We start from the raw sequence: 16,047 nt of genomic DNA, 5'->3' as shown, positions 1-16,047 counted from the left end.
GTGTACATGCAAATCTCCCGGTCAGTTATGGTGAGTAACCTGATTTTCTAGTCTACTGCTCTGAGCACCTCTTATAGATATGCAGTGAATAATATCAGAAACATTCTCTCTGTGTTAGATGCTTCCTAAACAGTATTTTCCCTCCCTTGAAGATATCTAAACTATATTCACAACTACTCCCACCATGTACTGATTTAACCCTCACTTTTAAGTGCCTTCATTGCTCCAATATTTTTTCCCTAGGTGTTGCCTGTGTATTTGTACTTACAGTGCTTGAATTCTGGTTCCTTTGCATGCTCTGAAATGACAAAAATAGTCAAACATAGTTCCAGAGTCTATAAAGAGCATTATTTCCTTACCATCTCTGTACTTTGTCGCTGTAGAAACTGAAAAAGTAAGAGGAGATTGAAGATGAAATTACTTTACCTTGTTCAAACCTTTAAGGTTAAGAAATAGAATTGTTTGTACCCATGATACATCAATAGCTGCGAAACCCAATCAGACCTTTATGTATCCTTCAGTATTCTACAGTAAATATGTGATAACAGTGTGATGTCATCACATGGTATGATGAACTGTGTACAATGTCGAATGCATTAATATGTGTTAATTTTGTATTGACCATGTCATTAAATTGTACAAACCTTTTAACACCTTTACATTTGTGCTCCAACCACAACGTTTCTATATAATATTCGTAATAGGAACATATTTTGTGACTCCCATGGAAGACGCATTCAAGATGTAATTCAGAATCTAATTATGTACTTTTAATTAAATTAGATTACGGGGTTTTACGAGCCACAACCACCATCTGATTATGAGGCATGCCGTAGTGGGGGACTCCAGATCAATTTTGACCACCTGGAGTTCTTTAACCTAAATCTAAGTAGACGGTTGTTTTCTGCATTTCGCCCCCATTGAAATGTGACCGCTGTGGCCAGGGATTTGATCCCGCGACCTCGTGCTTAGCAACCCAACACCATAACCACTAAGCAACCACGACGGGTCTATCTACTTTTGGCTGGATAACAACTTTTTCTTTTATAAAACTTGGATTCCAACTTGCAAATTTTTGTAGAACTTGCCTATTCAATTCTTGCACTGAGTTATCAATTTATTCATTCTTGTCCTACCATCTGCTAAGATGCTGGTTAGCTCAGCTAGTAGAGCAACTGCCCCGGAGAGTCTGTAATGCAGGGTTTCATTCTCAGATCAGAACAAAGTTTTCTAGAACTGCAAAGCTTTCTTTCTAAAAGGCCTGTATAGGTTTACTTTGTACTTCCATGCTACATCTGTGTTTATAGAAATTTCTGCTTTTAACAATCCACTATGTAGCACACCAGGTTGCAACCAGGTGAGTGAGGTTCTTGTCAACAGATAAGAGCAGTGTTCATAAAGCGCTTATTCTGATACCTTTTAAGACAATTTTTATGTATATATAGGTGAGGGTATTCTTACACAGCGAACTCTTGTTCTTGGACATAACATCTGCTATGAGGCGAACACGTGGAAAAGCTTGCTCATTCGAACAGTGGCCATCAAGGTCATCAAAGTTGAACCCAAAGACAGCAATGCAGCCATCAGGGTGTGCTTGAAGAAACTTGACCACCTGTATGAAGGATGAAAAATCAAAGCAACATGTGAGCAGTGCTTCTGAAGCAATAAAAAGCCCCCCTGAAAGTAGGCCATATTTAGTAAGCAAAAGCACATGCCATGCTTTGCACAGCCTTAGAAATAATGTGATAGCTGTAATGAAGTTCAGCTGTTGCCACCCTGTGGTGCTGAACAGACATTTCAAGTTGTAATAAGTAGAAAAGTAATGTTGCTAAACAATTTTATATTTCTTTTCATTCGTTATATTTCATTTTACTAATTTCTGACACCGGGTCACATCCCAGTTCACATAACTCCTCAAAGGCTGCCTTGCTAGGCGTACGGTGCCCTTTTGTCACCCATTATCTGCCCCCCCCCCCCTCCCCCTCACCTCCTTTTGCAGTGCTTGCCTGCGATTACACAAATTCTTGCGAAGCAGTCCATACATGGGACAGGGAGCCACAGTTCACACTGAATGCCAATAAGTCAGTACGGTTGTAATGCGATTCAAGGAAAGGATGGTTTGCAAAACTGCCTGCTATGTAATTGCAGGCGTTGGTACGTCTTCTACATATGCTTTTCCCGGCATTTGCCTCTACCGCTCATTTTATTACATATTGAGGGGGAAAAATCGTTTACACTCGCACATACTTTCAAGCAGAAGGATGGCCATGGTCCCGGTTTAGTCACGCCTAATCTTGTTAGCGTGCTATTAGCACATTGAAAGGTCTGTCTATGTTGGTTATCATTGCCAATGTTTGTATTTTTCTGGCACGAGAATTGCTGCACTACCTCGATATGAAAAAGAATACAGAGAGTTGGGCGAGTCAGGAAACAGGCAGCAGCACATTCGAGGGGGAGGAGGGGGCACACTATTCAGTGGGGCCACGTGAGCCGCACCTGAAAGTTCCGCGGGCCGCATGCGGCCCGCAAGCCAAATGTTTGAGGCTTCTGTATTAGAGATTAAATGAACAAAATAAAGCTCTGGATATACAATTACTTTCAGACAATTCCTGTTGTTATAACAATCAGATAAGCACATACCACGGTTCACACAGTCATGAAAATGAAAATATGTGGTTATCTATATTAAATTCTAATTGTTGAAGTAACAGTGGTTCCTTTAACAGTGGTTTCTTCAATTAATTAAGGTCGACTGCACCACTGTTCCTTTAGTGCGGCATTTCCGTTTAAGGAAGTTTCGTTTACCCGGAGTCCACTGTATATTAAATTTTTCATATCTTCTGTCTTCTTGATTTTACTGATGTTCTCCTATTTTTTTTACAAACACCTTTGTTGCAACTTTCTTTATTCTGTTACCTTGGACATTTTCCATGGTCATGGGAGAGTTCAAATGACTATTTTAATATTGAAGACTTTAAAACTGACAGCAAGCTGCCCAGCATTTTTTTTTCTGCTTCTTTCATCTTTTCTGAGTGATGAAGGGCATGAAAACAGTTTTTTTTCTCTAGACTCCTACATCCCAAACATGAGAAAGCTTTCTGCATATTTGGAACATCCGTTCTAACCAGACTAAGTGACCCAAATGTTTCATAACAACAGCAACACAGTAAAGAAAGTTTACAGAGATGAAGTGAACGAAATGAAAAACCACTGAAAATTGCATTGCAACAGGACAAGCACATCAAAATTTTGTCTTTTTGCTGCACATTCTTCCTTTACAGTAGTAAATGGGATGTACACAAAGGCCCTGGCTGTATGTTACGTAACTGCAAAACCTGTTTGTGACCACTTAGGATTGTTATTTCTACTCACCTTGTCATAAGCTGTTCGTTTGGTTTCAAAGATCATGACATAGGTGTTGTTGCTCTGAACCAAGCCCTCTAAACCTGGTTCAATGGTTTCTTCCTCGCTACCTGTCGGGCAGACCTTAAAGGAAAGCAGAGAGATGCATGGAATCATTATGGTTTTCGTCACGGGTTATCTACCGCGACACAGTTAATACACACTTCCAATGATTTCTGCTCAACCCTTGACAAAATGGGACAAATAGACGCCATTTTTCTGGACTTTGAAAAAGCCTTCGACCGAGTACTGCATAGTAAACTTTTACTAAAACTAAGGCACATCTTGCAAAATCAACAAATTTTGCAGTGGCTTGATTCATACCTATCACACCGGCAACAGTACGTCCAGATATCCACTTCAAGTTCACCCATCGCTCCAGTATTTTCAGGAGTGCCACAGGGCTCAGTCCTTGGGCCACTTCTTTTTCTTATATATTTAAATGACCTCAAGCTTGACTCTCCTGTGCGTGCCCGGTTTTTTGCAGATGACTGCGTAGTTTATCATACAATTCTTGCTGAAGGTGACCAGACTATTCTAAATAACTATTTATGTGCCGTTAGTAATTGGTGCCAAAACTGGACGATGTCATTAAATGTCACGAAGTGCAAACAAATGACCTTAACCCGAAAAAAAGTTCCAGTGAAGTATTCTTACACAATTAATAGCGCTTCTCTCGAACCAGTGGAGCAATTTAGGTATCTTGGCGTAACGTTCAGCGCGAATCTCAGTTGGAGCCCCCACATTAAAAATATGGTTTCAGTAGCATCCAAAAGACTATGGCTGATAAGACACCGGTTAAAACATGCAACCACTAAAACAAGGCTGGTAACCTACACTTCACTCGTGCGTCCCTTACTGGAATATGCTGACGTGGTCTGGGATCCGCACACTAAAACGGATATAAAAAGTATTGAGGGGGTTCAGAAAAAGGCACTGCGATTTATATACCATGCCTACGGAAGACAGGTATCGATATCTGATCTACTTAATCGCTCCGGTCTTCCCACCTTGGAATCCCGTCGAAAAATGCACCGTTTGAACATGTTATTTGCCATCATCAATAATCGTACCAAAATAGAATTCAATACTTATATGCAGTACAACACAACACGACAAACTCGGCACAAACACGATAAAACTATTGTAATGCCACAATGCAGAACCAATGCATACAAGCTGTCCTTCTTTTCAAGAACGATAGCAGACTGGAACAAGTTGCCTTACGACGTGGCCACCTTAACTTCACCTGATGCATTTTTTTCTGCAATCAGTTCTAATCAGTAAGTTTTGTGTGCTCAGTTTTATCTTTAACTGGTATGCTTCTGGTGCTTTATCCTCGGATTTGAATGTAACGCGTCTATGTCTTGCTTTGTTTATTCCTGATTTGCTGCGCAAAAATTTTGCTGTGTGCGTGTGCATTCTTTTTTTTTCTCTCTTCTCTGTTGTAATTGCCATTCTTGTTGCTCTCCTGATGGACCAAGAGCTTGTTAATCACATGTACCCACTCCTGCCTTGGCTACCAAAAGGCGGCCGGCAGTATTGAATAAAATAAATAAATAAATAAATAAATAAATAAACTTGTATGCTCAACAAGGTGCAGTCAACAAGCAAAACGTTACGAATGACTATGAATGTAGAAAAACTTTAATAGGAGCAACTATGCAGAAATAAACTTTTCATACACAATTGCAATAAATCTGTTTCACGCATTCGTATGCAAAATTACCTCTATTTATCCTAAATTTCAGGTGCTTCTAATGTTATTATTGAACAGTTTAGTACGGCAAAGCACAGCACGGTATTTTTCCACATATAACCCACCACCATGTAAAACCCGCACCCTGGCCCTAAGAAGAAGAAGAAGGAAATAAAAAAAAATCAGGTCGCATACCTTGCGGCATTAATTGCATACAAAAAAGCTGAAATTTTCATAAGAACAATTACTCTTCGCGGATGTACGACTTGTCCACAACGTATCTTCAGCCAGCGGCTCTGTTTCCCATCTCTTTGGCGACGCTAATAATCTTCAGCTTCTGCTGCGCTCTAAAGGACTGCTGTCGAGCGGAGCTGATTGTAATCGGAGTTCTGGTTTGCCAACACCGCGTGCACTATTCACTAACTTGTAAACTTGAGATACTGATCCGGAAAGAAGAGGACAATGGGCGACCACAAAAGAGAGGAGAAGGGAGCTTCAGCATGCAGGGGTGGGAAGAGGGTGGGGTTCCCTAGGAGATAATGAAACTTCAAATGTCGAGGAACTTTGCCTCAAAATGTGGCTTCACGACAGTGCGTACAGCACTGCCGTGAAACCACATCTGAAGGAAGAATGTATGCTGCCGTGAAGCCACAACTCAAAACAAAATTCGCACATGGCCCACATCCCGATGTTACTGTTAAATTTTTGGAATTTTTGGTGCGGGTGATAAGTGCAAAAATACGGCATGTATTGTTTCACTAATTCATCAGTGATTCTGTCTGCCCTGTGAAGAGGCCGCACTATGATGCTTTTCTATTCCTACTAGGAGCAAGTAGATGGACTATACACTGTGAATATATCATGCATGAGAAATTGATACAGTGACAATGCAACAAAAACATGGCTTTTGGGAAAGTAGGCATTTACCATTGTAATTCGACAGAGCAAACATGCAAAGCATCGCACCTCAGAGAGACTTGTCCATTTCTGCTCGACACAGCGGTCTCCAATGCGCACTTGTTGGTCAGATGACCGTGCCATACGGAAGCCCAACACAGCCAGGTTGACAGAAAGGCAAGTATGTGAAACTGCACTGGAAATGTTTTTCTGCAAGCAGAGACATAGGGCATCAAAAATAATAAATTTCGCTAATTAGATTGTGTCATGAGCATCAGAGCTAAACATCACACCTATGCACACAGCAGAAAATGAAGAATCATACAGGCGGTGGTTAAGCTGCTGCTAAGGCTTTTTGAACGCACGCCCCTCCCTCTATGCCCCATATCACAGGTTCGTGCAAGCCAGTACCAAATGCTGATTGGCATAACTGCCAATCAGGTAACATTAAAATTCCTAAGAATAATCACAGACATGTCAAAAGGAGGAAAGGAAAGGGAGCATCACACATTTTTGTTTTTGCCTGGAGCATACACCTTTTGTGGGATATATACACACTTTATTTCTGATTATTTACATTTAGATGCAGCACATACGGAGCAGCAAGCTAGGCACAGAAAAGACTTAGAAGCAATACAGCGTTTTGCTTTTACTGATTTAACCAGCTTCGGGAAATTGTCTGAATAAACTTGCTTGAAGGAAGTAGTCCTCTGTTTAGCATCTTTCATTGACAAAATGGGTGGCGCAGGTACTATTGCAATTTCATTCTTGCATGCATTCTTGTATGCATTTTCTTCACACTTGCTTGCCCCATCCTTAAATGCTTTTAAAGCGTTTTCGCAAGAAGAACATATTTTTTGTAAAACTTGGTGCAACATTTGTAAAATCATAGAATGTGCCCAAATTTATAAACTTTATAACAACGAATTTGGGAGAGCTGGCAGGTATGTGCATAGTGACCGCATTCCTGCAAATATGTCACTAATGAGTAGGGTAGTGGAAAAAGCAAAAACTACTAAAAGAAATGGAGTGAGAATGACAGGTTGCGAATCTGAAACCAACTGTCACCATTAATGGCACTTGATGTGAAAACGAAAGGACATCGTGATGGATTGTGATGGCTTATAATGAAGCAATAGTGCGAAGATTAGAAGAGGACACAATGTTAGATGGGACACAAAACTGTGTCCTGTCCTCACACTGTTAATTTACTATAATAAGTCACCAACTACCTTGACATTTGCACTGCTACGATGACTTGTGACAGCACGGGTTAAGAGTAGGCAGGTGTAAACTAGTGTGGCGCTGGACCATTGGTGAGAAATATAGCCAAAACAAAACATTTATTGCTACCTAGTTCATCATCTAGTCATATGTACTAATGTCTATGAGGGCTTCAAAGAGTTGCCAAACTTAGGGGTTATGCCATACATTGAAGGAGCCTTAAGGATGATGTTTGGTAAGATGACAGAGAAAGCGGGACAAATGAACAGATGCAGCAGTTACATACCATGTGCACAAAGTCCTGGTACACTAGCCTCCTCATAGCTGGATAGTGTGTGCGACATACTGGGCCAGGCTTTACTTCTTGATTAATGAAGACAAGAAAGTCGCAAGCGCTGCAAGAAAAGAAAAGAATGCAGGCTCCATGCAACCACGCAGCAAAATAACAAAAGAAATCGATAAAAAATATCCGAACAATATACATACCGGCCAAGGCGTTGCAAAATATGTTCATCAACTTCAAAGGCATGAACACCAACTATTAAAACCTTATGGTCTTCCAATGAGTGTTGAAAAGCAGTCCAGATTGCCTGACAATGAATGAAAGACCATTGCTGTTAAATTTGCCTCCATGGAACTGTACTGAAACTCCATACGCAGCCTTAAGTCTCAGAAACACTTATTATATGCATATGAACCAGCGACATGGACTTGATCATTGACTACTTATACTGAACTTACAACAAATATTGGTTGTACTTCAGGCATGATGCCCTGCTTTCACACTATTCTGAGCAGTTACATAGGTGCAATGCACAATGCGGCAAAAATGCAAGATAAATTGACCTACAGCAATGGCTAAGTAACTTCAGCGTTCCACTGCTGAGCACTAAGTTACAGGTCCAATTCCCAGCCACTCCAGCATCCCTTCAATGGAGTCGTAATGCAAGATTGCTCGTGCATTGCGTTCGGCGAACATAGAGAACCCCACAAGGTTAAAATTAATCTGGAGCTCCCCACAACTGCATTTCTCATAGCTCCTGCATAGTTCCGGAATGTTAGCACGCCATGAGCTTAGATAGATTCAGATATAGTAAATGAAATCCAACAAATTTCAGTCAGAACAAAATAAATATTGTTTGTTCAAAATGTGTTGAATGAAATTGATTTGGCTGAGATAAAGCCAAATCGAGGTTGCAGCTGCATGGTGCTACTGGCACGAGGGTCTGCTGACTGTCATGCCATCTATGGGCAACAAAACTGACCCTAGTCACTTTCCCGAGCGCAATAGCTAGAAAAAAAGGAAGTTGGCCTATGCATGCACTATAAGCAAAACCAAATAAACAGAATTTCCTACCAGCACCTTTCCTTAAGTAGGATTTGTCATTCTATTTATCAACAAAGTGATGCTTCTTTTCCTCACTCTCTGGCAGTGCATCAATCAATTAACCCCCACAGATAAATACCCTGGGCATGCTCAGTACATTAGGTGAAATTTCAGAACTAGTATGTTTGGGAGCTTTAGTATGACATAAAGCTATGTCTACTGCAGTGTCGATGACAAGAGACAGTGCTAGCATGCACAGAATAATGGTTGAGGAATGGATCCTTTCATCAAGGTCTTCTATGCATTTACAGCACTTGAATGGCTACACTAAAATGATACCTTGTAATCAATATACAGATTGTTGCCAGCAGGACGAATACAGCTGTGGCTTTGGTTACTTCCTTCAACCACAAAAAATGTTAAGCTATCTGAATCTATGAATACAGTAGCGCCTATCTGACTCATTTGACTCATTATTCAAAAGTTCCGAATATTATCACCCATCCAATGTTTCGCCCACCAATGGTTCTTCTCTCAATGTGAGTAGTGGTGACTCAGCGGAGTGTGATAGGCAGTTTTCTGCAATGTGAAAATGACAATGATGCATCTTGAAAAAGACATGAAAGCATCCTTTGCACTTACATTCGAAAGTTCTGCCACTGCACTTATGTCGGTTGAAATCAGAGGAATCAACGCCAGGCCAGCCAGTTTTTTTTCACTTGCCCAGCGTTTTAGCTTTGTGGACAGTGGTCGCAAAAACCTTGTGTCTCCAATGTTCAAGGCATCAATAAAAGAAGGGTCAAGAGCTGCCAGAGCCTGAGTTTTGGTTTGCCGTGTAATCGCAAGAAAGCTTTCGAGCATCTTTCCTAAAGAAAACAAGGAAAGCACACAAAAAAGAGAGAGAGAGAGAAAAAGAAATTGTCACATTTCTATTCAGTGAGTTGTTTCAAGAACAAAAAATCTTGGCAGCTTCTTTGCAGTCTATTGGTCACATATAACATAAATGACAACGTAGTACAGGTTACCATTAAATAATGGCACTTTCTGTGTGAGCAGGATCGCTGACAAAAGCACCAAAAGTGCTCTTACGAAAATTGAGCCTATGCTCTGAAGTGCCACTAGGACTGGCATGAGCGACTGTGAAAGCAATTGCATAGAAGTATTAGTACCTGAAACTGGTACACCAGCTAAATCAAGATGAACAAATGTAAACACAATGTAGTTGCACAATTTCATCACAGCTTTCCTCAGAGTAGGTCCAGAAGAATCGTGTATGCAGATGATGCTTCCTGCAATGAGAAACAAGTATGCCGTTACCAGCACTTTATTTTAAACCTTGGTCATAAAACATGCAACAAATCGGCAAGAAATGCAGGTGCAGCTCAGCACTGATCAAAAATATATTTTGCTATGTAGTGAAAAACACATCTTTGTTTTTTACTTATAACAGTGTAGTCTGTTTCATTCTTGTGCCCTATTTCTTCCATGCAATTCATAAAACGCATATGCATTGTGCGCTATTTCTTCCATGCAATTCATAAAATGCATATGCATGATATATGCACATATGATGTGCACAGGTACAACATTTCTATGCATAATCATGTACTTGCATGCACATGTATGTGACATAAAGGGATTCAAAAGCTTACGTGAGGCGTCATGCTCAGCTTTTCGTCTTCCCTCTGTACTCAAATTGAACAAAAACTGGTTGTAAGAACCGGTTCCACACAATGAACAGCGTTATGGCAAGTTAGCACCTGGTACTTACTAAGTGGGATGCTTCGTCGTAGTTTATATGCTTCTGAAATTATAATAAAGAATATCTACCATAAGTCAAAGCTCTTTCTAGATTAAAAAGTTGCAGAATGACAAGAGTACCTTTGGCTGTGCCCAGGAGATTCTTGATATACAGCAGCCTTGAAAAAGGCTTCCCCAGACTTGGGCAATCATTTTGTGCATCTTCCATCTCCACTCGGAAAGCAGCCACACAGAAGTTTGGCACTTCACCCAGTAGCTTTGACATCTGCATAGTTTTCCCAATAATATTTAAGAAAGCAAACTCTTATGCATGTTAATTCATGCTCATTCATAGAAGATGAGAACGCTATAGAAGACAGCTTATATCCATGTCCCAAGTGCAGTTTCAATGGTCTTTCAACTACATTGTTGAATTACTGAGGCCAGTTAGCATTGGATAATTCCTGCCACATTCTCATAAGTAAATGCTCCCCAATCCTAATGAGGAGACGCCAACCCGCTCCATTCAGTAGTGATGGCTATCACTCTTCATGAACAAGCTTAGTAATTGACAGCTCTTAATGACCACTGAGGATTTGATGCTGGCACAACACTTCTGTAATATATTATTATTACAAAAGATGTTACTGGTACCAGTTTGTAAGATGCATAATAAGAATCATAGCTTTTTCCTGTAACTTCTAACTTCTCACAACAAATTTAGCTTCACTAAGCTCCTGTTGCCTTTTTTTTTGTAACTGCAAGTATGGCAAAATTATCTAATAGAAGATAGGAACAGCCTTAACAGTGAAACATTGGTCTTCTGTGCACACCCATAAATTGTCCATGAACCTATACAATTGTGAACACCAATGTAATGCCTGAGAATCATGTGGACTAACCAAAGTGAAGATGCTAAAGCCATTTTCCTTTATCTTGGGCCACTTACAGTAACTCTGTGCAACAAAATGGGCTAATGCATGTCAAGCCCATTAGGATAACGTGCTGGATGACAGATGTTACCAAATGTGCTGGTGGTGCCAGTATGTAGTCATGTAGAAGGTTCTCTTTCATTGTTTTATCACAGTGAGGAAACCTGGAATGGACTGGATACTTCTTAAGTACAGTGCATGTGAAATATCTCCTGGAATTCACACACACAGTCAACATTTATGGATACGATGAGATTAACTAACAAAATCAGAATTTTTTCATATATGATTAACATGTCTGCTGCTGCTTGTGTTTAATGATTTTGAAGGTGAAGAAAAATGTTAGAACCAAGTGTTTAACTTTAGGACAGAATCCCTGGCACAGGAATGATTTTGCAAAATTGTTCAGGTTATTGTAAAATAAAAATCTTTGTAGATTTTGCAGTGACCCACAATATATTGTCTGACATGCAGCTACACAGGCATGTAGACTTGCTATGTGAAAGGAATGGGCGCTTGTTGATGAAGCCCCAAAACATGATGCTCAATAATAAGCCTTCTTAACAAGACACTAATCAACCTTCTGTTGATGACCATGCTAAGGTCTACAAATTACACTTACCCTGTGCTGAATGGACACTTTGCTTTCAAAGGTAAGGATATTTGTTTTGTTCTCTGTATGAGCAACTTCAAACATGCCATCGGTTCTTTCGGTATCAATGCCACAGACCTTCAAGAGATAAATGCAGTTTCAAACATTATTAAGTGCTTCCATAAAAGTGCAGGCTTTTTTTTTATGGTACAAGAGTCACTATGGATTAGAATTCCATCCATTCTACAGGTCTAGTGCTCTGCTGAGCCTAGCACACATTCACCTAGAAGCAAAAATACTTAGAAAAGCTAGTGATGGCAGCAAATGCACTGAAACAACCCATTAACTGTTGTCATGGTAGATTTTAAAAGTGCTGTGCATAAAAAAGTGCCTGCAGGTACTATACCTGATCCTCAGAAAAGTTGAGTTGTAAAATGGTTAAACGTCCTTCTTTAAATTTCTTGATGATATTTATAAGGCTGCTACATACGCAATTCTAGGCTAGCCTTTATCTGCAGATGCTGCTGGCTGCCAGTTCTACCATATGACAGCATGCATCTTTCGGTTTTGCAGTCCTGTCTGGATGAATGATTGAAAAACTACGAGAACATGTGTCAGTGAACTAGGCAACAAAGTAAGACAGTTAAGCCTCTCAGTTTCCTAACTTGTACAGTTTGTTTATTTGGCATGCTTCATGTAGTCCTTCAGACAATGTTACTTTGCTATTCTGTTTCTAATTTTCAAGCTTGGATGGAACAGCTACGACAGTTAAGTGGCCACCTTTGCATACCAATCGATATACACGAACTTACCACATTATATCGCAGCCTTGAACTTACCGCATTATATCTCAGCCAACTCTCAGCCTTGCAGTTTTCTTTCTCTTCAGCTGCTTTTCCAATGAAGAAATCCCGAACTGCCATGTTCATAGAAATACAAGGAGATGTCATATTCCTGGATGCTTCTAAAAGTCGAACCTGAAAAAGTTTATTGCTTTATTCCCATATTTTGCAAAACAAGAATACATGAACTATTATAGTTTCACATGGCAGATACAGGGCAGTCAGTTCAATCATTTTCTCATTGCTGCTTGCAGCATCACACGTTGAAATTCAACATACATAACATTACAGTTTCCAATTATAAATATTGCAATCCTGGCCATTGGACAAAATTAATCATTTACCTTGACTATGCAGTGGGCAGTCAAGTTAAATGCATAATCTGGTCACACCAGAAAAGACCTTAAGGTTTTAAACATATCATATTCTACATCCAAAATCAAAAGCTTTTTCTCATGCATTATTTATTTTTTTCAAGCATTAACATTACACTGCACAGCTCCACTGGCATATCACAGCATTACAGGTGACTAAATGCACTGTGTGTGCCAATAGATGATTGCCAGGGAAGGCTATCATTATATACTTGTTCCAACAAACACAATGCACGGGTGAATATTTAAACTTTTGGATATGAATATTAATCACTCATATTCATATTCGAAAAGGAACTATACTTGGTATATTTTTTAAAATAGTATTTGAAACTAACCAAATATTGCGCAACAAACAACTGTTAAAGTCTGGTTACTGTTCTCTGTCTGCTAAACAAAGTATCGCAAATTATCAGAAGTAAAAAACAACAAAAGTTTTCGAAGCAAAGCAGGAACAAAATAGGTAATCAGAGACTCCGGAACGTTTTTTGGAGTGGGGGGGGGGGGGGCAAGCATTGTAGTCTTTGTATGTCATGTTTATTATTTTTTTTTTCTCAATATTTGTCAATTCTTATTTATATACATTACATTTTATTATTTTAATTTTAAGTATAATTTTAATGACATCAATTATTAACGTTTGAATTCATTTTAGCTGTATCAAATTTTACATATTTGCATCCTTGCTTATTCTGCATTGGTATTATTCTGCATAATTCTGCATTTCAGAAGTACTGAAAACCTGCATAGACCGCGCAAATCACAAAGCGGGTTCGAAAGGTACAAAAAATAATTTCTAATATTTCTGCATTCGCTCCCGGAGTGAAGCAAATGTGAACTGACACAAGTACGCAAATGTGATACAAGTAGACAAGAAAGTAGGCACTAGGTACAAAGATATCGCAAGTTGACGAGCTTCATGGCTGCAGCACGACAAGAGGGCGTTGGGCAGGAGAGGTTGTCAAAGGAGGCCGAAGGCCGTTGTTCGTACTGTCGTTCTAGACACGAACTATTTCATAAGGGCATCCAAGTGAAGTTCTGCAGCACTCTTCTTGTGCACGTAGAGGACGAGAAGGTGTGTCAGCCTCCTCTGCGTCATTTGATTGCGCAAAAATGTTTTTACTCGCCTCAGAGCACTGAAAGATTGCTCTCCTGAAGCAGCTGACGCAGGTACAGAAAACACGAGTTGCATGTACCCGGACCGTTCCGTCCGGTCCATCATCTTATGCGTCCGGTCCATCATCAGTACCGGTCCATCATCTTATGCATATCTGCAGACTTCCCCTGCAGAATTTGTAAAATGCGTTTACTTGCAGCTGGACCCTCATCACGCAGGAGCGTTGGGAGAAGCATGAGTTGCGTTGAAAACCTGCTGATGTTGAAACCTACAGCGTGTGCTCCTAAAAGCCCATTTAGGTCGTTTGCCGCGAAGTTTTGACCTTCAGCAGCCTCAGTCAAAATGTGCTCGAGGCTAATCAGCTGCTCCTTGCCAGGCTGTTCAAATCACCGTCGGATCTCGCTGGTGATACGATCGATAGCGGCAAAGAACTATTTTCTCTGTGATGACTTGCCGTCAAGCGCTGCAGGCTCCTCAGGCTTTTATGTGAATTGAAGCCTTCTGGGTGGCTGCGACACTCTGGGCACACGATGTTCCTTTAGACCTAACTCTGTTGCTCTTGAGTTTATCCGCTTCCACAGGACGTCAAATGAGGGGTCAAACTGTAGCCTTGACAAGTGGGTCACAAAGAGCTTCTGCTGCTTCTTTTGCTCCTGCAGTGCGGTTAACTGGGCGTTGAAGCATCCTCACTAATTCCTCGCATGAGCCAAACAGGGCTAAAGAAGGGTTGATGCCCAATAAAGTTTCAAACTTCTTTTATACTTTCTCATATCCTTTTATGGCTATCTTGCTGGTGCCACTGAGAAAGCTTTGAACTGAGGATACGCTATTGTACCTGACTGATAAGTTTCCGTTCAGTAGTGTTACCGAATGCTGGCTGCCGTTGAGCCAAGATTGGGGCAGGTAGGCTTGGTCAATTATCTGGTTGATTTTTTTTACGAGTTCTTCAAGGGCTTGGTATGTACCCTGGTGTTTGATTATTTCAGGTTTGTATTCTGTGGTGTTTGGAAATTTGCGCGTCAGGAGTACTCTTTCCTTTCTTGTTAGGGGACAGTCTATGAACTGGTCAACAATCTTTCGTGCAGGTTTTCCGCATTTGCAAGAGTTGTGGTCAGTTTTGTTGGATATTAAGAAGTAGTTTTGAAATATATAGTGTCCGGTGATTGCCTGGCTTGTGTATTATTATGTAGGGAAGTGCGGTGGCGTGAGGGAAATGTTTCTTATCCATTAAGGTGGCGGTCCCACTCTGGCGGCACGAGCCCCCCGTTTTTAGTACTTTTGGAGCAACCGTGGCAGCTCTTCTACTTAAGATATGAAGTTGTCGTATAAACCATAAAAAGCCTAATTGTTGTAGATATAATATAAAGAAATTGATTGGTGTGATTTAGAAATAAATGTTCAAGAACAAGCATGAGATACATGGTTTTTGCGAACTGTGTCTCAGTTGTGACCATATTTAGAAGAAACTACCGCACTTACGGCATTGCGGCTTGCTCTGTAGCTTTAGGACATATTTATCTAGTTCCTAGACGGAGGAAATTAATTTTGAATTTTTACTTTTTGGATAATGTGCTTTTGAAAATTGCCAAATATCGCAATATTCTGTTGTAAACAGTTCGTAAAAACCATGTATCTCATGCTTGTTCTTGAACATTTATTTCTAAATCACACCAATCAATTTCTTTATATTATATATACGTTGTGCGTCCAGTTGACCACCGGACTTATGGAAAGCATTTCGAAAATTTAACAATAGCTCTTGTCAAAAATTTGATTTCAGCGTAGGTAAATGGCCGGTAAGTGCCCTGCCCCCTCTGGAAAAATGTTGGGGGTGTGACCGCCCCCCCCCCCTGCCCCCCCATTTCCGGAGTCCCTGTAGGTAATGACCTTTGTTTTCAGTT

General features: G+C 40.3%; 1 protein-coding gene across 7 annotated transcripts in view; it reads right to left on the bottom strand.

The window, feature by feature from the left end:
• The window catches only part of LOC119460951 (uncharacterized), a 68,380-nt gene that overhangs the window by 28,077 nt on the left and 24,256 nt on the right, over positions 1-16,047 (bottom strand). For all 7 annotated transcript variants that reach the window (XM_049673284.1, XM_049673283.1, XM_049673282.1 and 4 more), the window contains exons 24-37: positions 12,653-12,790; positions 11,844-11,951; positions 10,431-10,575; positions 10,321-10,353; positions 10,202-10,234; positions 9,719-9,838; positions 9,192-9,415; positions 7,709-7,812; positions 7,509-7,617; positions 6,068-6,208; positions 3,373-3,486; positions 1,462-1,612; positions 360-386; positions 269-298 (exon numbers count right to left, since the gene is read on the bottom strand). In XM_049673284.1, coding sequence (XP_049529241.1) covers positions 269-298; positions 360-386; positions 1,462-1,612; positions 3,373-3,486; positions 6,068-6,208; positions 7,509-7,617; positions 7,709-7,812; positions 9,192-9,415; positions 9,719-9,838; positions 10,202-10,234; positions 10,321-10,353; positions 10,431-10,575; positions 11,844-11,951; positions 12,653-12,790 — 1,477 coding nt within the window. The remainder of the gene's footprint in view (positions 1-268; positions 299-359; positions 387-1,461; positions 1,613-3,372; positions 3,487-6,067; positions 6,209-7,508; positions 7,618-7,708; positions 7,813-9,191; positions 9,416-9,718; positions 9,839-10,201; positions 10,235-10,320; positions 10,354-10,430; positions 10,576-11,843; positions 11,952-12,652; positions 12,791-16,047) is intronic.

This window comes from Dermacentor silvarum, chromosome 8 (genome assembly GCF_013339745.2).
Source record: "Dermacentor silvarum isolate Dsil-2018 chromosome 8, BIME_Dsil_1.4, whole genome shotgun sequence".
In the NCBI taxonomy this organism is placed as follows: domain Eukaryota; kingdom Metazoa; phylum Arthropoda; class Arachnida; order Ixodida; family Ixodidae; genus Dermacentor; species Dermacentor silvarum.
The sequence above is the reverse complement of the archived record's forward strand: the minus strand, read 5'-3'. Positions and strand labels throughout refer to the sequence as shown.